The 24990-nt window shown below is 41.1% G+C and overlaps 1 protein-coding gene across 2 annotated transcripts in view; it reads right to left on the minus strand.

Moving 5' to 3' along the window:
• The window catches only part of Enpp1 (ectonucleotide pyrophosphatase/phosphodiesterase 1), a 63142-nt gene that overhangs the window by 23545 nt on the left and 14607 nt on the right, over positions 1-24990 (minus strand). The window contains exons 2-11 of one of the 2 annotated variants that reach the window (XM_057756119.1): positions 12080-12152; positions 10700-10816; positions 9363-9488; positions 7720-7780; positions 5707-5804; positions 3520-3599; positions 3258-3377; positions 2534-2643; positions 798-863; positions 432-504 (exon numbers count right to left, since the gene is read on the minus strand). In XM_057756119.1, coding sequence (XP_057612102.1) covers positions 432-504; positions 798-863; positions 2534-2643; positions 3258-3377; positions 3520-3599; positions 5707-5804; positions 7720-7780; positions 9363-9488; positions 10700-10816; positions 12080-12152 — 924 coding nt within the window. Of the gene's footprint in view, positions 1-431; positions 505-797; positions 864-2533; positions 2644-3257; positions 3378-3519; positions 3600-5706; positions 5805-7719; positions 7781-9362; positions 9489-10699; positions 10817-12079; positions 12153-24990 lie in introns of those variants that run through there. The other variant, XM_057756127.1, reaches the window with a different exon arrangement.

Raw genomic sequence — 24990 nt, forward strand, 5'->3', positions numbered from 1 at the left:
AATTCTGAATTGAAAAGCCAGGTAGGGATGGTGTGGTGCAGGCTTTGACCCCAGCACTCGGGAGGCAGAAGCAGGCGAATCTCTGAGTTCAAGGTCAGCCTGGTCTACAGAGTGAGTTCTAGTACAGTCAAAGCTACACAAAGAAACCCTGCCTTGGAAAAAAAAGTTCAGAATTGAAAACACACAATTTAATTCAACAGTTCAATTTAGCACTGTAGAAATATAAGCAATATCAGTTCTCTCAGCTCTTGTTTTGTTCAAATTGTTCTCTTCGGTTAAGTCGAATTCTGTGCAATACTCCCTACTTCCTCTTTCCATAAACCATAGGGGATACTTTCCAGAAATCTTAGCACCTCACAGAATGTTCTAGAAGCTCACTCCAGGACCCCAAGGTTAATGGAGCGATCACATACAGATAAGAATGAGCTTACCTCACTGCTGACAGGTCCGTGTGAATGCCCTGAGGAGTCCGGTTCTTCTAAATACAGAGTGTAAAAGTGTGGTCTAAATCAAACAGTATCAAAACGTAATATTTTACGGACACATTGAAGAACAGAACGAAAAGAATAATTCAACAGTTGACCCTGATTTAAAAATCCTACAGCACTGGGGAAACATCGCTAAACTTCTGCAGAACTATTTACAGGCTTGGGAGTCTCCAAACTGAAGCGGCAATTGTTCAATTTCTTTGGCTATAAGACATCAGAGCAAACAGCGATTTTGTTGCTGTCTGTTTGTTTGAAGCACATGATGTCTATAAAACAAAGGAGCCTTTGTACCAGAAACTGTCTACATACCTTTCATAGCTAGGAAGCTGCAGCCACTTGAGAACAGCTAAAATTCTTTCTTCAAAGGGTACTGACCTAAAATTAAAGATAAGCAAATTAAAACAAATCTGCAATAACTATATGTCAAACACAAATACTTTCCTTATTGGAAATAATATTAAGTGTAACCAAAGCAAGCCAAGACTGAGGTTTATTGGCCATCCTGTAATCCACTACTCGGGAAACCAGTGCAGAAATACTGTAGTTTAAGGTCAGGCTGGACTCCATGGAAAGACCCTGCCGCACAGACCCTGCCTCCCCCAAAAGGTGTTATTTTCAAACTTAATTTTTATTTCTAAGGAAGACCAAAGTTTAACTTTATACCAAAAAATTGTAGTCATGTTTTTAAAAATATTTCTTGTTTCTTTTGCCATAGTATACATTCCTTTGAGCCAGTCACTGTCGCAAGAAGAAGAGGTGCCTCAGAGGACTCACTCACTGGTATGGGGGAAGCAGACACCACGAGGACAGGTTACAATCCTCCAGACAACTTTCGTTAATGAAATCAGTTCTGTTTCCTCTGGCCCCTGGTTTTGTTAGCACAGTACTTGAGCAGCCTTCCTCCCTGATATAATCAGCTGCCGTCTTCACTACATCTTGAAAATCTAGTCTATTCCTCATTAATCTGTATGTTCACTTAGACTAGTGTGAAGGGAGCCCATCAGATCCCAGAGGTCATCTCAGCCTAGGAGATGAAAACCGTGGCGAGCAACTGCTAGAGGAACAGGCGACACCCTCTGCTTCTGCGAACAATACAGAACACACAGTAGCATGAGACGAGCAAAGAAATACTGTCCTTTCCTAGTCTGGGATTCGTGAATATTTTGGGCACTCTTGGGTATACTGTATTGCTGTTTCATCATCAATTTCAAAAGTAGAAAGAAACCATTTTGGTAGTTTTGCTAAAATCACTCAGAGAAAGTCTTCCTTAAAATGGTTGTATGATTTGGAAAATCAGGGAGACTGTGCTAATAGGCCTTTATATTAGAGAGTAAACAGACAGAAACAATTTAGAAATGTAAATACAAAGATGCAACGATCTTCTTCTAAACAGTGTTCCAGACCCCACCATGCAGTAGCTCCTGCCTACCTGTGTTCTTTTATGCATCCACCTTTTCCTTCTCTTGTTCTTTTCCTTCCTAGAGTTAAAATATGTAGTACCTCTGCACTCAGAACTGTTTCCCCTGCAATCTCAATCTCTCTCTCTCTCTCTCTCTCTCTCTCTCTCTCTCCTTCCTCCCTTCATTTATTCCTTCTGTGTTTTTTTTTTTTAATTTGCTTTGTTTAAAACAGAGACCGATTATGAAACTCAGCATGGCCTTGAATTCGCATAGGCTGGCCTGGATCCCACTCTGTAACCCAGGCTGGCCCGAACTCACCCATCCTGCCTCAGTGCCTAGCTACTTGAATATAGAGCCATACCAACATGCCCAATATTGCCTCATTTCTTAAATCACTGCCCAAGGATTGGAACACGTTTTGTCAGAGTTTCTACAAAATGTTGGTCTCATTTTACTTTCCATTCATCATCCATCTAAAACTCTCTTTTTTTTTTTTTTTTTTTTTAAAAAAAAAGTGCCTAACTGAAAGATCTTGACTTTACAGTGTCATTCAAATGTTGACACTCTGGACTCAATAAAAAGGGTATAGGATAAGTATAAGTTATTTTATATTACAAAACCTAAGAAAAGTTCATCTGCACCTACCCATTATACACTTTGTAGATATCCGGAAGAATTCCATCAATTTCCACATCTGATCCAGGCCAGAAGTATGTGCCAGACCTGACCTGCTGATGATTAGCTGTGACCCAAATCTGGGGAAGAGAAGGGAAGGAAGTTAGGAGACAACGAAAACATCAGCCTCTCAGAAGACAGAGAGCGTTATCCCTGCATTCCTCTCTGAGGATGCAGTGTTCACAAGGTCAGTGAGCTCCAGCAGTTAGATTCCAATAATCATGTAAATATTATCAAACCATGGTAGTTAACATTTCTACCCCTCTAAGCATTACTTTATAGTATTAAAAAAAACTTAGATGTTTGAGAAGCTGAAAATAAGAACTACACTAGCTTGATCATTATGCACTGTGTACACACACCAAGTTATCACGCTCGACACCATCAGCATATGAAGGTAAATAATAATTAATAAAAACTATCATGACAAAAAATTAGTCCTAAAAGAGAGAAGCCTCAAGCTAGAAAAAAAGACAGTATAATCCAAATCTATCTCTAAAATATACTATTCTTAAACTGTGCAAACACACATACACATGTGAGTGTCAGCATTCACTTGCACTACAGAAGGATAGTCAGAGGCACAGAGAGATAAAATAGGCTGCCAAAATTCCTAGGGCATCAGTTTATTTTTTTTCTGATTAAAATAAGTCAGAATAATAAACTATTTCAGTAGCCACAGCAAACAGCTTACCGGTTGTCCTTTGTACCACAAAGGGTTGAATTTCTCTTTACTTTTAAGTGAGAAAGAAGCATTCATTTGGGGGTCATACATCTTGTTGTCAATTATGCCGTGGGATTCTGGGTAAAGTCCCTAAGAAAAGATTAATTGAAGATTAGAGCTCACATTGCCAAACAAATTATTTCACTCTGATCTGAAGTTGACTTATTCTCTTGAACAATGCTTAAATTACATCCTCCTGGTATGAGCACAAAAAGCTGAAATGTCCACTCACTGTGACGATGCTGTAATGATTGGGAAACGTTTTTGTAGGGTATACAGGCCTCATGTGTTTAGTGTATGTTCCACAGTTTTCTAGACAGAAAAAAAACAAACATTGCTATTAGGCATATCATATAAAGTAATTAGCCCAGGATGTAGGGCAAGCAGTCAGATCAAAGTTCAGAACAAATGAAAAGTAACACAATTACTATAATGAAAAAAAAAAAAGGTATATTTATTTCTTTCTCTTTCCTCTCTTCCATGTACCCAGAATGGTATCAAGCTTGGTGTATAACAAAGGAGAATTTGAACTTCCGATCTTCCTGTCCCCAGCTTCTCGGTGCTAGGATTACAGCTGTCCACCACAATGCCAGGTTTATGCAGTATGGGGGATTGAATCCAGGGCTTCGTGCATGCTGGCCAAGAACACTATCAACTGAGCCAATATCTCCAGACCTTTTTTTTTTTTTTTTTGTCAGAAAAGCAGTAAACAAAGTGATTAGGCCAATTAGGCAGCTAGCCTACATTTATCAATGGCATTAAGTTTTAGATAATTATAGCAGGATGCTTGCAAGGTCTGATACTTAGTGATCAAATAGCTAAATTATAATAAATATAAGAAAAAAAAGGCTCTAGTCTCAGCTAGATCTGCAAATGAAGACCCTAGGAAGAAACAGCTACTGAGGTGACATTGTCCGAGACTGTAACACATGGACCAGCCATCCAGGGATGAGCTTATTAGCTGTTCCAAAACCAAAAGGGCATATGAGTCAAGGAGAGTTGAGAAGTCTGACATTGTTGATGGGATATCTGCCTGGGTTAGCCCTGGGTCTCTCTCTCTCTCTCTCTCTCTCCCCCCCACACTGTCTACTCTTGCGGCAGGGGCATACAGTTACTGATTCCAGTGTATTTCAAAGGCAGTACCTAGAAATGTTCCCCAGACCAGTGTGTGTCTGCATACACTTGCCCTTCCTAAGGGCTCTGAGTCACGAATCTCAACCCCACCCCACCGCACACCCTCCCAGTTACTTGGTGCTGCACTGTGAGTTCTCTAAGCCTTGCTTCGATTTAAATGTCCATATATGTGTGAGAGCTCCTTAACTTTGTCCGGCACCACGGAGCCAAGTCGCTACAGGAAGGGACAAAGGGCTGGCTAAAACCTCTGAAGGCCATAGGCCTGATTTACGTCAAGTGTCTATCTAAAACGGTTATCTTCCAGGTAGACATTAAAGACTTAAAATTTTAAATTACCACGGAATAATGATAGGCACATGCATTTACTGAGAGTAATTTTAATGTTTAAGACACATAATGCATTTGTCGAGAAGATATTTTAGAATCCCAGTAGAACACTACCAATAACGTCACGTTTCTGCTTCTGTTTCAGGCCTGTAGAACAGTACAGCAACTGCTAAACATTAACAACAAAGTCTAACAGCTATCATATCCACACATGCTCTTCCCTCTCTCAGTAACGATGCTGTAACTGACTAACAAGCAAATTTAAAGCTTTAGCTTCAATATTAAGAAAAAACTATCTTGTTTCGTTGACAATTTGGAGAATAACTTTTCAACAAAAACTTTAGTTAAGATAAAGAAATTGAAGGTGGCCATGGCTGTGCATGCCTGTAACCTTGGACTTGGGAGGTGAAGGTAGAAAGATGAGGAACTCGAGGCTACCTTTAGCTACACAGCAAATCTAAGCCTAGTCTAGATTACATAAGGCCTTGTCTCAAAAAGAGAAGAGGTCTACGGCCATACCACCCTGTACGCGCCCGATCTCGTCAAAAAGAGAAGAGATGATGTTGAACAGATTTTCAGTTTGACCCAATGATAGCAGAGCCTAGATGACCACTGAAGGAGTCTATGTGACTAGTCTATCCATTTTCAAATTGTTCAGTTTTCGAAATTCTATTTTAATAACTAGGAAGGAAATAAATGTTTTCCCAAAGAATCCAAAATGACTAGCCACACACAATGGTAAAGACACTAGGAAAACTGGTAAGTTGGAAGTGTTTTCTGGGCAGTTTTTAAGGATCTACAATATCAAGACAAGCGCTCTCCCAGGTTGACTGTGTGCAATGGAGAAGTGTTGGAAACCAGTGAGAGGCTTGCTCAGTACTTTTCCAAAAAGGGGCCCACCCCCCCCACCCATCTCCAAAGTCGTGACCCTCCAGGACTCCGCTCTGAAGTTACTCACTCAGCTTGCTAATAACAGGAAGAAGTCCACCCCAGGTGTGTAAATATTCAGCTCTGAATCCATCCAAGGAAAATAAGAGAGTAGGAGGTGAGTCAAACCTGGGAATGAGAAAAAGCAAGCTGTGGAAAGAGGCAAAATGAAGACACATCTAATAAAGATGGCTTCTCCCTGGCTCTGCCATAGTGAAGGCTTCTCACTGAGGTCAGTGTGCACTGGGGTAGTCCAAAAAATCAGCTGGACGACTCAAGAGAATGCCTTACATGCATTTATATGTGTGTGCATATTTTATCATTGAGTAATTCTCAGGCATGTATCATCAATGATACTTATAAAGGATCCATACCATTTTGAGCTACCACACGGAAAATTCAGCCATGGTTCATGCCATTCTGAAGTTTGGTCACGGCCACTGCCATATTGTAGGATTTTCATACATTCTAAGAAAAAAAAATTTGGCAGATAGCCTTGCCTTCACTACATTTTTCCCTTTAATATTTTTGTCAATGAACCTCTGTCTCCTCTTCATCAGTCATAAAACATACGTTACAGTTAGACTTTCGTTGCTGTCCTTTCACAAGCTGAAGATCAAACCCAGCTCCTCACTCATGCTTGGCAAGTGTTCTCCCACTAAGCTGCATCCCTGGCCTTATTCAGTTTTTAGGTTCGATATATTTTAAAGAGGTAAGTAGATGGTGCAGAAGCTTGAGAGGCATTGTATTCATATGTTTGAAGAATGAAATGATTCACAGCTAGGAATGTTCAAACATGAGTTCACAGAAAGAGACACAGGAGGTGTGTGACACAGAAAGCCAAAGAGAGAGTAAATCATGACATGCATCAGGTGTACTTGGCAAAACAGAATAGCTATGGATTCCCAAAAGAGTCATGGCTCAGAAATCGTGTTGCTTCAGGTTTGAGGGCAGATGGTAGGAAAGTTGTGTGATTAGATAACAGTGAACACACCTCCCACAGACAGTTTCTCAGTGTTATAGAACCTGAGAGCAAATGCATCTTTTATCTTGGCTTCTCAACCCTCCCATTTTCACCTCACATCCAGACCTAAAAGGGAGCACAGCAAAGGACAAGCTTTGCTCTACAGCATCCAGTAACTACGCCTGAAAGCATAGCTCTCCTGGGAGAGTGATTGCAGGTAACTGTTTATCGTGTCAGCCAAAGGCCACAGTTATGTCAATCAACAAGATAAACATCATAAAAGCGGGTTAGTAGACCACCAGGTAAATACACTGACATGAAAATCCCCACAGCTCTAAACTATGGCAGGAGTTGTGTTTTCCACTAAAGGGCTTAAATTACATTTGCAAACAATGATCAATGTCTAGAAAGAGAAGTATCAGCGAGTCTAAATTTTAGTACATTAAGAAAACAAAAACAAACAACTTAGAGAGGAGTTTCCCCTTTAAAAAAAATACTTGTGATGAGGAATTACTTAGATTAGGTTTAGCTTTTATTGTCATTACTACTGTTTCAAACTAAAAAAGTTGTATGATAAAATAAATTACATACATGAGCAAAATAAGCAAAAATATAGGTTTAATGTGTTTTAAAGTTTAGAAGGCATTATTTTGTATTGGCAAAAAAATGTATTTCTTAACATAAATAGTTCAAAAAGAACACAGATGAATTATAAAACTCATGGAACTTCCTCTCATAGATGTGTTATTTATTCAAAATGTATGCAATTTTTAAAAACAAAATTAAAAAACTGCAATTTGCTACAAGTTCAACATGAAAATCCCCACAAAAAAAGCCAAGATGTTTGCATTGAAAGCTTCCAAACACTACACCATTAGCAGTCAAGGTATGTGTCTTTCTACCAGCTTCCAGAGTCAGGTCAAACCACAGTCCTCTGCAGAACTATTAGCAAATACAAGGTCTGGGGAAAGCTAATGTTTTATCAGCCAATGATTTATTGCTATTTTAATCTTAATTTAGAAAGAAAACAAGGCCCTTCTAAAAAAGGGAAAATATGTATGTCTGAGAACATGATCTTACTCTGCTGGACACTGCGGAGTATCGATGTTTTCACATGCTTCTTCTACCCAACTTTTCTTCTCTGGAACATTTTCAAAAAAATAAAATAATAAAAATTAGTGAGCACACTTGATAATGGCAGGAACGAAATGTTTATCAGACACAGCAACATAGAATCCCCAAAGCAAGACAGACATCATGAGGTATAGGCAGTAGTGTTATGAATACAGAGTGTTATTCTGTTTCCAAATAACAGTTCTCACCAGGGAGAAACCAAAATGCATAACCTTAAGATTAAAATATACTATTCGTCCCTCTGTCTCCAAATATTCTGCACCCATGGATCCAAACAACTGCAGGTTAAAAATATCTTTGAATTGCATCTGAATTGAACATTAATAGTTTATTTCCTAAACAGTGCCATATATAACAACTGTTTATATAGCACTTGCATTCGATTGGCACTGTATGTGATTAGACAGCATTTAAGATATGGGTGATGATATGGACAGATTCTGTGCAAATGCTATGCTCTTTAATATAAAGGGACTTAGTATCAGAGGACTGGAGCATGCTTACGGGTTCTTCAACTTGTCTCCATTTAGATACAGGGACAACTAAGTCATTTTTGTGAGAACTGAGATGTTCTTTTCCTTTTCTAAATGTTAATATTTTCAGGCAGAATTTATAACCTGTCCCAGTCACGCTACAAAATTGGGACTTTGGTGTCTTTGTTCCCTCGCATTTAGAGTCAGGTTCTGTTAAAAAAATTTCAAGAAACCTTAGAATTCTTGAACAAACCATTATTCAAGATATTTGGACGCTGTGTGAAAACGTATTTCTGTGATTGGTGTAACAAAAAGCGGAAAGGCCAATAGCTAGGCAGGAGGTATGGGTGGGACTTCTGGAGACAGAGAGGACTCTGGGAAGAAGAAGGCGGAGTCACCAGTCGGACATGGAGAAAACAGCATGAGCAGTATGGAGACATGAGGTAATGAGCCACACAAGAGAATGTAGATCAAAATAGATGCGTTAAAGTTTTAAAAGCTAGTGGGACAAGCCTAAGCTAAGACCATGCTTTCATAATTAAGAATAAGTCTCCACGTCATTATTTGGGAGCTGGTGGTACAGAGAAAGACTCGTTGCAAAACATTATAGCACTGTCAGCATCCTTCAAAGTCATTTTCAGTGTCTAAAGCCATTCCACCCTAAATACACGTGATCTCATCAAATCAGTTTTGCACCAGACTCTGCTCCCTTATTACAAGGAAACTTGGGACATAAAGTTCAGCCAGATCTGGAAGAGGATCCTTACACAAGTACAGTATTAAGTACAAAGGTACTATCTAAATGGCATGTGGAGGGTGGCAGGAATGAAAAGTAAAATGGCTGCAGGTAAAAAAAAAGTCAACCATGTATAGACAGTAACTGTCATTAAACCAGATGACAAATATACATTCTTAATCCATATATACATTTGAACCATTCTGGAATAATAGTTTTTAAAAGTCCTTTTCAGCAAATATAACTGGCCCATCAATACAACTGATACTGTATTGAAAAGAAATACGGCTGCTAGTATAAAAGACAGTGCCAATCAAAAGCCCCCATAAGACCCTGGAAGATGCCAGGCTCCTGGAGAGGCCAGCATGGGGAAGCCTGACCTTTGCACACAGAGCTGTAGTTGATGCAGCAGTCATTTTGAGCCTCGCAGTCATCTGAACAAGAACACACGAACCTGGACAATCTCTTCTCACCGCACCTGAATTTGTTGCAAGTCCATATGTGCACTAGAAACCAACACCAAAGGAATAAATACACTTGCAGTTCAAATTCAACACATCCATAGAATCATCACCAATTGTCAGGACGACAGGCTGAGGGCCAAGGACATAGTTCATAACTAAGTCCCAAGATTCTGCCTCCACTTAGCCACTCTGAACTAACGCTGGCAAACGCTGCCATTATTATTTCACTAGAAGCCCTAGATTTTATCATTACTGCACAAATATAAGAAAACCTTGGCTGGCCCCAGTAGTGATTGTCAGGGTTCTCAAAGTTTAATCTAAAACCATGCATGGCAATAAACAGCTATAATCTAACCAGTACTTCCCACAGAAGGTGAATGCCAAGTTGGAGGCCACCCAGGGCTATAGAGTATAGAGCAAGTCTCCATGTCATTATTTGGTAGCTGGTGTTACAGAGAAAGACTCATTACAAAGCATTATAGTACTGTTGGCATCCTTCAAAGTAATTTTCAAAGTCTACAGCCATTCAATACGTGTGTGTGTGTGTGTAATTTGATCTCTATCTTATCTCAAATTTTCCTGTTTTGAATGGTTTTAATATGGTCAGTGAATATCCAAGATTTCTTTCTTTAATAGGCCCCTAATGAAAATATTCATATATTTTAAAGTATCCTTTAAGGACTTAGTTTAAATGTAAATTGAATCACAAAGGCTTTAGCATCCATGAAAAACAGACACAATTTCGTTATCCATAAAACATTTAACAAAGATGAATTAAATGAAGATTTCCCCTTAAGTGTTGAAATGGAAAGTCTGCAATAGAAAGTATGTAATTAAAAATTAGAAAAACAAAACAAAAAAAACCATGAATCTGGGCATGGGGGAGCATGACTTTGAGCACTGTACTCATAAAGAGAAGGTAGGTGGATCTCTGTGAGTTCAAGGGCAGCCTGGTTTACAAAGCAGCTCCAGGTCAGCCAGGACTACATAGTAAGACCTTATCTCAAAAAATACATGATGGATGGATGGGGAGAGGGAGGGAGGGGAGAGAGAGAGAGAGAGAGAGAGAGAGAGAGAGAGAGAGAGAGAGAGGAAGAGAGAGAGAGAGAAATGAGAGAGACAGATAAAATTTATGTCTAAAAAAGAAAAAGAACACTGAGTTAGTCAAATAACAGACCTGGAAGATGCATAGCTCTCCTGTGGTCTTTCCCTGGTGCCTGTGACCCTCCTTTTTCCCGCCTTGCCCTACTCACTTGGGTCCACACAGGTTTCCTGGTAATCCAGACAGCAGTTCCCAAGGCTGACACAGGCGCTGTCACAGCGACAGTTGCTGAACGTCCTCTCATAGCAGCGACCTTTGCAGCTTTTCACTGAAAATTATGCATAAGTTAGCGGCTGCCAATCACAAAATTCCAAAGCATACACCAGCTAAGGCACCCGAGTCAAGACGCCCCCACGGAGAGTAACTCATTTCTGTCGCTTGGAAACCAGGCAATTTTACAAAGAGAAACACTGAGTCCTAGAGTGAGGAGGGAGCTTTCCTGGCACTGTCAGGAAAGGAGGGGCCAGCACAGTAACAGCTGTTACTTCATAGGTATCTGGCAACTGCTAAGACAGAACCCACTACCTTGAGCACAGGTTAAAATTGCTATTGTTTTTTTCAATTTCTTTGATGTGAGGTGGAACGACTTCATTTCATGCAAGGCTACATAGGTGAACATGGAAGCCTAGGTTTTCACTTGTATTAAGCTTGAGTATATTTGCTCTAGCTAGACCGGTAAGATTGGTGTATTTCAAGCAATCACTAAACATTTGAGAAGAGTAATATTATAATAGCATGGTAGTTGAACAGGACACAAATGTATTCAATTTTGAAAACTGAATCGCCAAAGAAACCACGTGGGGTATAGAAGGAGACACTATAGAATCAAAAGAATGACCACTGAAGTTGCCTGTGGGTCTGTCTACATGGGGATTTTTTTGATGCTGACCTTGACACCAGGAAACACAACTAAAGTGGATGATTTCATTTCTACTTTGAAACTAGCAATGGTAGAAACATATAAAATCTTCTGTGAGTATGGTTACCTAGGGATGCTAACTGGTCTCCTAGTAACCTCCAGAGTTGCTTTAGCAATCAACTCCTTGGGGCTTGGGGCACGTGATCCCAGTCATTCCTTGGAAAGCTAGAGAGAGATCACAGGCACTGTACAGAAGCCTCTGCTCAGGTCTTCGCGGTTTTGGTTTTTTGGTGGTGTTGTTTTGTGGAGGGGGGGTGGTTGTTTTGGTCACAGGCCTTAGTATACATTTTAATATAAAATGTTTTAACCAAAAAACTTTTTAAGGCTATAATAATATAGGACTTCAGGAAAAATGGTTAAACCAACATCAAATCCATCATCAAATTCTCAATATCCGTATAGTATACACAGGACACGGAGATGACAGCTGTCTCAATCACACTGTAATGCTTGAATACACAAACACGTGTATACACACATGTATGTATACACTAAGATGTAAGTGTACACACACACACACAGATATACAAAGATGTGTGTGCACGCACCCCCCCACACTCACACACAAGCACCCGGCATACAGACACACCATACCCCCACAGTATTAATTACCTTCTTTAGAACAGCTTGGTTTCAATCCAAATATACAACCAAGAATCGTTGTTAGCACACATACTGACAAAACCTGTAAGGAGAGAAAAAACTATCAAATCCTTTCCAAGTCCTTCCATTTCCCCATAATTTCATTCTTTTTAGTGATTCTGACTTTGCTAGTACAGGTATTTCCAGAGGTGGCAACTGGTCACAGAGACGGGTTCATTTTCTGAACATTTCAAACCATACACTAGTGGTTTATGTACTATTCTGAGAGTGTGATAAATGCCAACAGATTTCTAAATCATCCAAAATTGATGTAAGAAGGAAAACACTTGGCTAATACAAAGGGAGAAAATTCATTCAACGCACCCTGGAATGTCATCTTACAGGCATTTTAGTAAAACATTCACTGAGGAAGGACTGTGTGCAAAAGTGCTTTGTACCATAGAAAAGAATGAAAGCTACCTCTGGGAGCTTGCATATGTGGTGAAGACCAATGGCTCATCTTTTGGAGGTTCTGTGAGCCTTATGCGAGGTTCTGCAGTTGTTTACTGAAGGAGAAAGGTTGGGGTGATCGGAATGGGAGGGACCGGAGGAGGTTCACGGGGAAAGCCTTTGGCTGGGTTGCGAAATGATGATCCTGATAATCAATGTTGAAGGAAAGGAAGAGAGTTAGAGCAGGGAAATGTCCAGAAAGACAGCATCAGGCAAAACTCCAAGGGAGGAAGGCACAATCAAAGTGCTAGATGAAGGACTAGCAGCATATTTGAACTAAAACAAGACACCACAGCAAATCCAAAAGGCGACAGATCCTGGATGGAGGTGCACACAGAGGTGTAGTGTTGCTGGATGAGAGCCAAGATAAAAGGTGGAATGAAGAATGAGGCAGGATGGTGAACGTAAAGTCTCTATCGACTCATGTTTTCAAGTATGCCAAGTAATGCCATGAGCCAGTCTCTACACAAAATACTAAACATTCATGAAGGGGAACACATCAAATGAAGGGGAATGCAAATAAAGTAATCCCACACTAGCTCCGAATAGGGTAGAATAAGGGGTTCTTTATTAATGGGGACTTACAAATCACAATGGGTAACAGGAATGGAATCCAGCATCTAGGTGTGAAAGTGAGGAGGTGTGGGGAAGAGCTGGTCGACCTTTACCTTTTTGGTACCCAAGGCCACACCCAACCTGGTCCAGCCTCTCAAAGGCCATTGGCTGAAGGAGGTTCCCCATTACATTTACACACAACTTGTGCTTCTGACATACCTACCTAGAGACTACAGACACTTAAGAGGAAGTATACAGGCACTGAAAGAAGAGAGCAGTCTATCTTACTGCAAAGAAAAAGGCAAAGGTGAGGTTTGAAACACAGCAGCACTAAAGTCGGGGTTTATCAAACCAAATATGCCTAAGTATACACACAGTAGTCTCCCTGCATCTATGCCTTTGCTTTCCAATTTGACTTATCCATAGTTGTTCATCATCAGAAAACAGTAAGCAGAAAATGGCAGAAATAAGAACTCATAATTTTTAAACTGTACACCGTTCTTAGTAATTATGGAATGTGGCATTGTGCTCTCTCATCCCGGACATGCATCATCTTTGCATGTCCCTATGAAGAATACTCTACCTGTCAGCTGTAAGAGAAGTCATGGCCTCTCAGACTCCCTGACATAGTACTGTAGCACTAGCATTCAAGGAACCCTTGACAGCAGCCTCACACTGTGACCCAATGCCTCTACCATTCACCTCACTGCATCTCACCGCAGGAAAGAGGAGTAGAGTACAAGTAGGTATTTTGAGAGCGATCACATAACTTTTATGACTTATATTGTTATGACTGTGTTATTTTATCCATTTTGATGTAAGTGTCTACTTTTTAAATTAGACTTCAATAGGTAGATAGATCAAGGACAGAGAAATATACACACACACATATGCAAGAGAAAGCGACCAGGACTACCCTCAGGTTCAGATATCCACTGGGGGTCTTGTATACATTTTGTACAAAGGGAAACTATCAGCATGCCCATAAAGATTGGAAATTACCAGATGATGATATGAATGGCAAGTAACTAAGGACAAATGGATACGATGAAGTATCAGAAATGGGAACTAATAGAATTCTCTGGGACACAGACACAGAAGCATGTGATTCAACAGAAAGACAATTACACATATCTATTCAAAACATCAAAATTTCTTTCACTATGAAATATGCATATAAATAGAGGTGAAGCCAGTAGAACTAATCTATATTTCACAATCAATAGGAAATTGAAGCTTGTTTTGTAGGATCTGTCTAGAACAGTTTGAACAGTACCTATGGATGTATTTTCCGCTCACCTATGGAATAACTTACAATACAAAATACAGGTCTTTTCTTTGCTGTGAAGGGTCATTTTTTGGAAGTTCAGGTTGCCGTCCTATTGCAACCTTTGCACTCTGAGTTTACTGTCGCTTCCCCATTCTTATTGCCACAGACACTCTCCTCGCACGCATCCACAAAGCAGCCTTCACTCGATTCCTCTGGCTTCCTGTCTTCATCCACTAAACCCCACTAATGGCAATACTCCCATAGGATGCCGTGTCTTCCAAAACTCCACTCACAATTTGTTTGAATTCCAACGCCAGCATTACCACTTTTCTGCTCATTTGGGCATTTCACTTTCACTCTTTTGTCCATCAGCTGCCTCTTCAGTTATCCACTGTTATAAAATGTCGTGCAGGCATAGCCCTGATCTTCAGGGTAGCAGGACGAATACACGTTGCTGTCTGTGCATGAGCTGCCTGAGAGATGCCTGTCAACCAAGCACTGACAGACTCTGAAATCCACGATAGGACCGGCTACTGGTGATATGCACCTGCTAGTTACACAGCAATTTATGCACTGCTGAGCAAGCTACAAAGTTTGTATCTCATGCAATTACTCGTGGTTAATATACCTAAAATTCTAACCACGTTATTGAGAAGCTGCTGTTATTTAATTAAACTGTGGCAAGTGAGATTGTACTTCTCGGAGAACCAGGAAAAGCAGCCTAACCTACACACAGTGTCAGACAGGCAACAATTATCTGAGCACAGTTACTTCAAAACTGTTTGAACTCAACAAACAAAACACAGAAACTGGTTTTTAAAAGGCATTTTTTTTTTCCTCTACTCCGGAGCATCTTGAGGAGTTAGTCTCAGAAACAGACATGGCAGAAGACTGAGCAAAATAAAGCAAAGGGAAAATATTCGCACATGCACAAGAGCCTGAACTATAGAAAGGTGGAGGCAGTTCTATTCTTGGTCAAGCAAGGAGCACCATTGGGAGTGGGGAAGTCACGGCAAGACTCTACTGTCACGGAAGGACCACACCATGGGAAGGGTGGCAGCAAAGGCAGAGATGATGAAGACTAAGTCATCAGGGACAAAAAGGCAGAGCTCCGCAGGCTCTGGCAACCCAGCTTGACCTATCTAGCTTGCAAATGGACCTAAATGGCATGAGAATTTAGGAAGGGGGTGGGAAGCCTGAATGAACGCTTGTCACAGCCTGAGAACAAGAAAAGAGGAATCAACAAAGCAGAAAAGCAAACTAGGGAGTTAAAGTGTGGGTGGAATGGCTAAATAGGATCAAGTAGACATGGGTATTTGTGTGGGAGAAATGGAAGGGAAAGAACAGGATGGAAAGAGTTGATAGTGAGCAAGCATTTAAATTGTGCCCTTTAACTATGTAAGGGGGGACCGTGGTACATGCAGTTCCCTGTCCTCTTGTTAATTAGCAGAAGGCACGTGCTTCTGTTTTCATAATTACTTCTTCACTGGAAAAAAATAAGTTGCATGTATTTATATTTTATAACAAGATAACATGTAGCACAGAATCAAAGCATAAATATAACAACAACAACAACAAAATCCTTCATATATCCTTATTGCTGCAAATAAAGATAGGGAAGGAGGGAAAAAAGGAGGGAGAGAGGAGAGGAGGGAGGGAGGAAGAAATTTTCAGCATCTATTACTCTATTATACATACCTAGTTGAAATAATTTTACTAGTTAACTTCCCTGGGACATTCCCTGTAAATTCTGACTCAGTTTGGTTTTCCTTCACAAAGTAGTTTAATGTGATGTCAAAGTCCACCAAGCATTTATTTGGAATTTTTATTATGTGTATGAAATCTATCACCTGCATGTATACATGTGCATCACATGCATGTCTGGCGCCCACTGAGGCCAGAAGTGAATACTAGACCCCCAGAACTGGAGGTTCAGGTGGTTGTGAGGAACCGGGTGGGTGTTGGGAACTGAAGCCAAGTCCTCTGCAAGAAAAACGTGAATTCTAACGATTCAGCCACCTCTTTCAACCCCTTACCAAAATTTATTTAACTCTGAAACAATTCGGACACTTCTGTTTGTTTGGTTGGTTGGTTGGTTTGGTTTGGTTTGGTTCGATTCGGTTTGATTTGGTATAGTTTTTTGAGACAGGATTTCTCTGTGTAACAATGCTGCTCCTGTAGACCAGGCTGACCTGGAACTCACAGAATTCCTTCTGCCTCTGACTCCCAAGTGCTGGGATTAAAGTCGTGCACCACCACCACCCGGCAAATTGAGACACTTTTATAGTTTGATATTTTCTTGAGAATTATAGAAAAAAACAGTATTATCCTGAAAAGCTGAGGCACATGAAGCAAAAGCACAGTTGTTGAAATGCTTTGCTTCTGTGTTAAGATATTTATTTTTTAGTTTCCCTCTTGTTTGGTCAGGGTCTTTAACTAAATCATGACGTTTTTCCTTGACATTAAGTGAGACAAAAGACATGGACATTTTCCAAACCTCATTTTTCTCACAGATTCCTTCAAACACACTATAATTAATTTTATATTACATTTATCTATTATTTAGTGGTGTGTGTGCATGGGTGCATGCATATGCACATGTGTGCACAAGGGGATCAGTCCTCAGCTTCCACATTTGGGTCCTGAGGACCGACCTCCCATCATTAAGTGAGGCAGAAGGACTTGTACCCACTGTGCCATCTTGCCAGCTCCAAATTAGTGTTAATTTGGGGTACCCTTGCTTTATCGAGTATTCACCGAAATGTAAACATCCCCTTGTATGCATTCCCTGCACTCATAGCCAGAGAGGCCATGGAAGCAACACTGAACCTATGAAGAAACAAAATGTGAGGCCATGGAAATTAAAATAAATGAAGGCAACAGAATTTGACAAGAGCAACAGGAGAAAAACGTAAAAGATGCTGAGATACTGGCAGCAGTCGGGAGAATCCAAAAGGAGAGATGACAAAAGGCTACACAATGATGCTTGCAGGGAAAAAGTCATTTCCTTCTCTGTCAGTAAACAAATGTTCAACTGTCTGCTGTGTGTGATGAAATTAGGTCTAGAGGAAAAGCACAAAAACTAAACAAACAGAAGACATTGTAATGAAATCCTTAATCTCAGGGCATATGACCTATGAAAACATCTCTGGAATAAGTCTTACATTAATGAGAAAACCATGAATTTGCAAGAACCAATAAAATCACAGCACATGCTACAGTGCTTTCGGCAGCCCCTTGCAGGTATAACAGGGAACAAGGAATCTGAAAAAAATAGCCACAATAATAGCTGATACTTCTACAGCACATTCTATATTTTCTAGAGTTTTGTATTAAGTCACTTAATCCTCACAAGAGCATTCACAAAGCAATTATAATGATTACACCAGTTTAAGGAAACTGAACTACAGAGAAGTGAGTAATTTGCCAAGGATCATGGAATTAATTGCAAAAGTGGCAAGACCAAAACCCAGCAATGAGTGGGGCAGGCACAGGGGTTATAAAAGAAACATCAATGAATGTGGAGCGATCTTGAAGTCTTTAACTGTAGAAGTAGCATAGGCGGAGCAGGTGGATCTCTGTGAGTTCGAGACCAGCCTGGTCTACAAGAGCTAGTTCCAGGACAGGCTCCAAAACCACAGAGAAACCCTGTCTCAAAAAACCAAAACAAAAAAGAAGAAGAAGAAGAAGAAGAAGAAGAAGAAGAAGAAGAAGAAGAAGAAGAAGAAGAAGAAGAAGAAGAAGAAGAAGAAGAAGAAGCATAGATGGACTGTTCTAGAAGCTTCTAGAAAAAACTTTTGTTGACAGGCTATGGTATGACTCCACACTGTAAACTAGATCTTGGCTTGGCTGCTTCCTTTGGAAGCGAGCTGCTCTTTGCTCCTCTGAACCAGTGTCTCCTCTTAGGTTACAGCAGCCCAGACCACAGACATGAGTTAGTTTATTTACCTGTCTCTGACTGACTGTGAGCTTCAGGGTGCTATAGACGTATTTATTTATTTCTGTACTTTCCACATCTAACAAGGCGCCTTGCATATATTAATCCTTCAACAAATAAACCTTGTTATTTTGGCAAGCAGTAATTGAACTGAAACATAATTTTGGGAAAGAAGTAGAAATCCCCCACTTTTTCTTCATTTGACTCTTGACCCTGTTGGTCCATTTGTTAAGTGTCTTTATGCCTGATTTTTATAAAGAATACCAACAATAAATACAAATAAAAGCATTCAGGAAACAGCCTACTGCTGTATTTAGAATCCCAATGTGATAGCTGAAAAAAATGCTGATATTTTATGAAGATGGATTAAGAGACCGCATTGACAACCAGACCTCTAACTTTTGGCCAAGCTGCATGCTTTCCGGAGAGAGAAACTAAAAAATGGAACAAAACAAACCACAACTCTGTGAGAACTCAGGCCTCAGAAGCATGTTAGTTTTCTGGGGACTTTCTCCACTGTGGAGAGCAAGCATACTGAAGCAAACCCAACTTCTATGGGACATACAAAGACAGACTCTAACTTAACATTTTGTTGAAGAGCGTCTATGTACTGTGAAGTCCAAAGCATATATATATATATATATATATATATATATATATATATATATTCTAATCTCCTTCTGAAGTCCCCAAGTCTAGCTAGGCAGGTGTTGAGGGGCATTTGACTTACACGTTAATGCCCCCAACTACCGTGGTAAAGGTACTCAGGTTAACTGGAAATGGGTGAAGGGTATGCACACCTGAACAGGCACACCTCACAGGCACACCTCACACATGGCAGGCATCCCCATCCAACACCGATACTGAAAAGCACATATTTGTCTAGCAACAGAGACAGCAGCTGAAGAAAAGACTACTCAGAGCCAATTTGCTTAGTCAGCACTCCCCAAGCCCTTCATGGTGTTAGCTATAGACCAGGGACCAAAACCAAGGCGTGGCTCTAGCTTACATTATGACGACCTCTAGGAAACCACCAGCCAAGAGGCCTGAGAATGTTTCAGAGTCTCACACGCATTCTGGCTTTTGCTAGATTTCATTTTCTCTGTCTATGAGAGAACCAAGTCCTGAATATAATGCAGAAGAAATTCCCAGGCAGCCTGGGGCTAAAAGTACATCAGAGACCCCACTGGGAACATCTGTGGTGCTGAGAGAACCAGGTAGATCAATATATCATACTATCACAAACATTAAACGAAGTGGATTTGGGTGACACCCTTTCTAGCTCCTGTATTAAAATAAATAAACAAATAAAAAGCCACATACCTTTTCAAAGGAACAAATGAGATGAGAAAGGAGATGGAAAATTTTTGCTATTAAAGCATAGAAGAATTCTCAAGCAGAAATACTTTAAATTGTTCTTGAAATTTTTCCAAAGAGGAAAGAAAAATAGTAGTGAATATCTTTAACTTTGCTGAGACAACACCTCACAAGTGAAGATGGGGAAACAAGGCCTGAAAGATAATGGAAATCTGACAACAGAAAATCCAGGGCACTCCAGACTGACTAAACACAGCCCAGAGATGGCTGGACTAGCCTCTCAGGCAGAGGAGCCTACCAGATCCCTCTATAAACTAAAATGAAGAATCAAAAGAGGTTTTTGGTATTTTGAATACTTAAGTCAACACCTACTCCATTACGTCTCTGCTTTTTGAGGAACTATTATGGTAAATAATCCCTTAGAGAAAAGATTCAAAGCTTCCTCTCGGAAACCAGAGGAGTGGCAAATTAGAATTTTAAAGGGGTTGAGAAGGATGGGTTAAAATAAAATATCAAATGTAAAGCCTTGTCTAAACAAAATAAAGACATAACACAAATTAAATTATAAGGCAATTCTGCAAATAACAGCCAACCTCAGTTAACACAGCTCAGAATGGTGAGGCATCACAACGGGCACTGCTAACTTCAAATCTCCAATCTGAACTAAACCATGAACTATATTTAGGACATAATGATCCTGAGCAAGGCTTACCCTCTGGCATCCCTCCCCTGGTAAAATAAATGCAGGGCTGTCTCTGAATCGACAACTTAATCTCTTACATCTTGTAAAGAAGATTCTTTGAGCACGGGCCACTGGAATAAACTATGAGGCCTCAAGTACCAGCCCCTGGCATGGAAGAGAAAGGTCAGGAACTCACCTTTGCCATGTCCTTCCAATGTGAGACCTATCGGGGAGATCTGCAGAGAACCGATTTATCTAGGGTAGCGCTCTCCTCCCGTGCTCACTCATTCGTGTTTAATTGGTACCAAGCATCCTCCAAGAAAAGAATAAATGGTATCTACAGCTTCTGCCACAGCGAGCAAAGAACTCCTCCAGTAGCTCACGGTGTGCTGCCACAGACCAATTAATTCTCTCTGAAGTTAAAGGTCAAAGAAGAAATGCCCATCTGATAGCGTAAAGTAATGGCTCTGCTCGTGTTTGATGTCAACCTCCCACCATGACTTGTATGCCTTCGCTGAAGCTCCAGGCACAAGCTTCACAACGGCATGTCCGAGGCACACAAACCCCCTCAAAAGCAAAGTAGGACCAATCTTCAAAGGGCTAGAAGTCACGCCAGGGCTGTAGCCTCCCACAGGAGAACTCCAGTTTAAACCCACAAGGAGTGGTTGCCCAGGAGCGATCATTAAATATCACCAGTGTGTTTGTTCTTGCTCTGATTGTTTGACTGCCTTTTGTCTTCAATAGATCATTTATTTGTGCTTCTGAATAAAAGTAACCCACTTACAAAAGAGAGAGAGATGGGGGGGGGGGTCTCGGGCTGGTAAGATGGCTCAGCAGGTAAAGGCACCGAGCTAAGTAACCTAAATTCAATTCTCAGGACCCACATAGTAGATGGAGAGCACTGACTCTCACAAGGTGTGCTCTGGCTTCCACGCGCAAGCTACAGCATGACAGTGTACCCTACACATAAATAAACAAACAAACAAATAAATAAATAAATAAATGCAGCATGTTTCAACACAATGATCTTGAAAAGAAGTGCCCGGCAGAAGGAATGCCCTAGAAACACCAAAACGGTAGATGGAGAAAACACGTAAAAAAAGAAAACGAGAGGCTAAGGAGATGGCTCGGTGACTGAAGCGCCTGGCCTGGACCTAAGTTCACAGGGAAATCATGTGACTCACTCTTGCCTGAGAGTAGACGATAAGAGACCACCCCTTCATTCCTACCCTGAAGGGAGGGCTGCTCTCAAAGAGGCCGGGAGTTCTGTAGCACGCAAGCCTTGTTGGGTGTCTGCATTCAGTGGACAGCAGTAGATGGTCCCACACGGGCAGCTCGTAACTGCCTGTAACTTCAGCTCCAGGAGATCCAACGCCTTTCTCTGACCTCCACAGGAACTGCATGTACATGCTAACATGCACAAACATTAAAAATAAAGATAAAGATTTCATAGTTTTCGAAGATATAAGATGAAATTGCTAGGATGAAAGATGGCCAAAGAGTTTGGGGTGGCAGGGCAGTATACAGCTTTACGAGCAAAACAACAAAACCCAGAAAATGGAAAGCAATCACTTTCCTTTAAAGTCAAAATGTGGACCAGTGAGATGACTTGGTGGGAAAGGAGTTTGCCTCCAAGCCTGAGAACTTCAGTTTGACGCCTCACACCCACATGGTAGGAGGAGAACCGACTCCCAGAAATTGTCCCCCATCCCATATATATATGCAAACAAAGAGATGCAACTTTTTAAAGTCAAAAACTATAAATCAATGAGATTTACAAGTGCCAAAAAGATTTGTAACACAATTGTCAGCAAAGATGAGCAGTAGGCATTTTCATACTGTCTTCACAAGTGCTTAAATTCCTTCCAGAATCATTTAATTGAATCAAAATTCAAAATGGGACAACTTTTACCCCTGTGATTCCAGTCCTGTTAATTTCCTCATAGAACCACTAAGATAAACACATAAAGATATGTACATAAAGACATTTATTGGAGCATTGTGATAGCAGCAAAAACCTGCCAACAATGGAAAACGTGTGATATTAAGTGTATTAATGGAAAACGTGTGATATTAAGTGTATTTATATCCTTACGTATTTCGGCCTTTGTTCATTATTCCTGCCTTACAAGACCTTAGAAACTAAAATGTCTCTTCCCCAGAGCAGGTCACTGAAACACTAATCTTTCTGTCTGGTAATTAGCCATAAAGAAATCATATGATCTACCCTTGCCTGATAGTAGATGATAAGACTCTCCTTCATTCCTACCCAGAGGAGAAAATTTTCATTCCTACCAAGAAGGGAGGACCAACAAGACCTGCACACCTTGCTGGGTGTCCACATTCAGTGTAGATGCTTCCCTTTCTGTCAGAGTTCAGCATAGCTATCCATACTTCAATCATACATGAATTGAAGTCTCCATTAAAAACATCTCTAAAAATAAAAAAAAATAAAAAAATAAAAGTCCAGGGAGCTTGAGCTTCCAGACAGCTGAAGACACAGAAGTTTCTGGTGAGAGCAGCACAGAGTGCATGGAGTCCTCACCCCCTTCTCACACCCCTCTCCTCGCATGTCCGTTCATACACATCCTTTTGCCGTATTCTTTATAACATCCAAAACTGTGTTTTTTGAGATATGTGAGTCCTAGAAGCAAATCATTGGAAGAGCAGGAGATTGGGAGTGGCTTAACTCACAGCCAGAGTTACAGGGCGGAAACAAGTGGAGGCTTACAACAAGCACAAACTGGAAGGGGAGGTAACTTTGGAGACTTAGGCCCCCATGCTGCAAATCTGATGCCATCTCCAGGTAGACAAAGTTAGACACACCGAGAATGAGAGGAAGCTCAGCTGGACATCTGCAGCTGCAGAAGGCCTGGCACGCTTGCAAGACCAGAGAAGTCGTCACCTCTCACAGCTGTGGAGCCACAGAAGCGTTCTGTGTTGATTGTTGTGGTGTGAGAACGGAGGGGAAAGATGCTTGTTTTCATCCAATGTAAGTGGGAATAAAGACATCAAGTTAAATTCTCATGATGTGAAATACCAGCTAACCATTTTGAATCATGGTTACAATGCCATTAAAGCCCCCCCCACACACACACACACACCAAGGGTGGTGACATATGCCTTCAATCCTAGCACTCCATTCGGGAAGCAGAAACAGGCAGCTCTCTGTGAGTTCAAGGCCAGCCTCATCTACAAACTGAGTTCCAGGGCAGCCAAAGATACACAGAGAAACCCTGTCTCCAAAAACCAAAAAGAAAGTAAGGAAGGTAGAAAGGAAGGAAGGAAGGGAGGGACGGAGGGACGGAGGGAGCAAGCAAGCAAGCCAGCCTCCATCCCCCATGTAAATTCTTCTGCAGGATAAAGCAGTTCCTCTCCTAACAGCAGCCGCACTGGGAGACTCTAACACTTCAAGAAAGAGGAAAGAGGATACACCCAGTCAACCCCTAGGTCCACTATGTCTGGACACTGTAACATTGGTTTTATCTGACTCCTGCAGCAGAGATCAGAAATACATCTGCCTGGCTAACCCTTTTCTGGATCTCCCCCACCCACCAAACATGGTGGAAGAATTTGGAGTCTGCAGAGCTGTTTACCACATGCTGAGAAGAGATAAATGCACAGTGCTGGCTAGTTTTATGTTAACTTGACACAAGTCCTGTACTTTTTTTTTTTTTTTTTTTTTTCTTGGTTTTTCGAGACAGGGTTTCTCTTTGGCTTTGGAGCCTGTCCTGGAACTAGCTCTGTAGACCAGGCTGGCCTCGAACTCACAGAGATCCGCCTGACTCTGCCTCCCGAGTGCTGGGATTAAAGGCGTGCGCCACCATCGCCCGGCTGACACAAGTCCTCTGAGAAGAACGAACCTCAGTTGAGAAAATGCCTCCATACAACTGGACTGAAGGCAAGCCTGTAGAGCAGTGTCTTAGGTTAGCGAGTATTGGGGTAGGTGATGCCATCCCTAGGCTGCTGGTCCTTGGTTCTCTAAGAAAGCAGGCTAAGCAAGCCAGGAAGCAGCATTCTTCTGTGGCCTCTGCATCAGCTCCTGCCTCCAGGATCCTGCCCAGTTTCAGTTCCTGCTTTGGCTTCCCTCAATGGACTGTGATTCAAGATATGTAAATCAAGTAAAGCCTTTCTTCTCTGAGTTGCTTTTGGTTGTGGTGTTCCCTCAAGGCAATAGTCACCCTGACTAAGAGAGAGAAAGGAGAGAGAGAAAGAGAGAGAATAGAAGATATCCAAATAATTCATAAAGACATTCCATCATCAACGAAATATGACCGGGTATGGTGGCAAACCCTTTTCACCGCAGCACTTGGAAGGCAGAAAGTAACATACCACTTCCTTCCAAGGAAATAATATGGGAAGAGACAACAGCAACAACAGAAAGACTGTTTTTCCAGAAAACCAAAAAGGACTTCAGCCAGGCGACCAAGTGAGTATCATCAATTAAAGTCACATTAAAAACACGCTCCTCTATATAATGTTTGGAACAGCGCTTTCCCCCTTCAGCGTGCCTCCTAAAACTGCATCATCAAAGTCTAAGCACGAGGAAAATATCAGACAAATCGTAAATGAGCAACATTCCGCAGAACATGACAATCCTCTCCAAACTGTCAAAGTCATCAAAAGCAAGGAAAGTCTGAGATGTTGAGTTAAGGGAAGTTGGGGCAGGG

Source organism: Chionomys nivalis, chromosome 2 (genome assembly GCF_950005125.1).
Source record: "Chionomys nivalis chromosome 2, mChiNiv1.1, whole genome shotgun sequence".
Classification (NCBI taxonomy): domain Eukaryota; kingdom Metazoa; phylum Chordata; class Mammalia; order Rodentia; family Cricetidae; genus Chionomys; species Chionomys nivalis.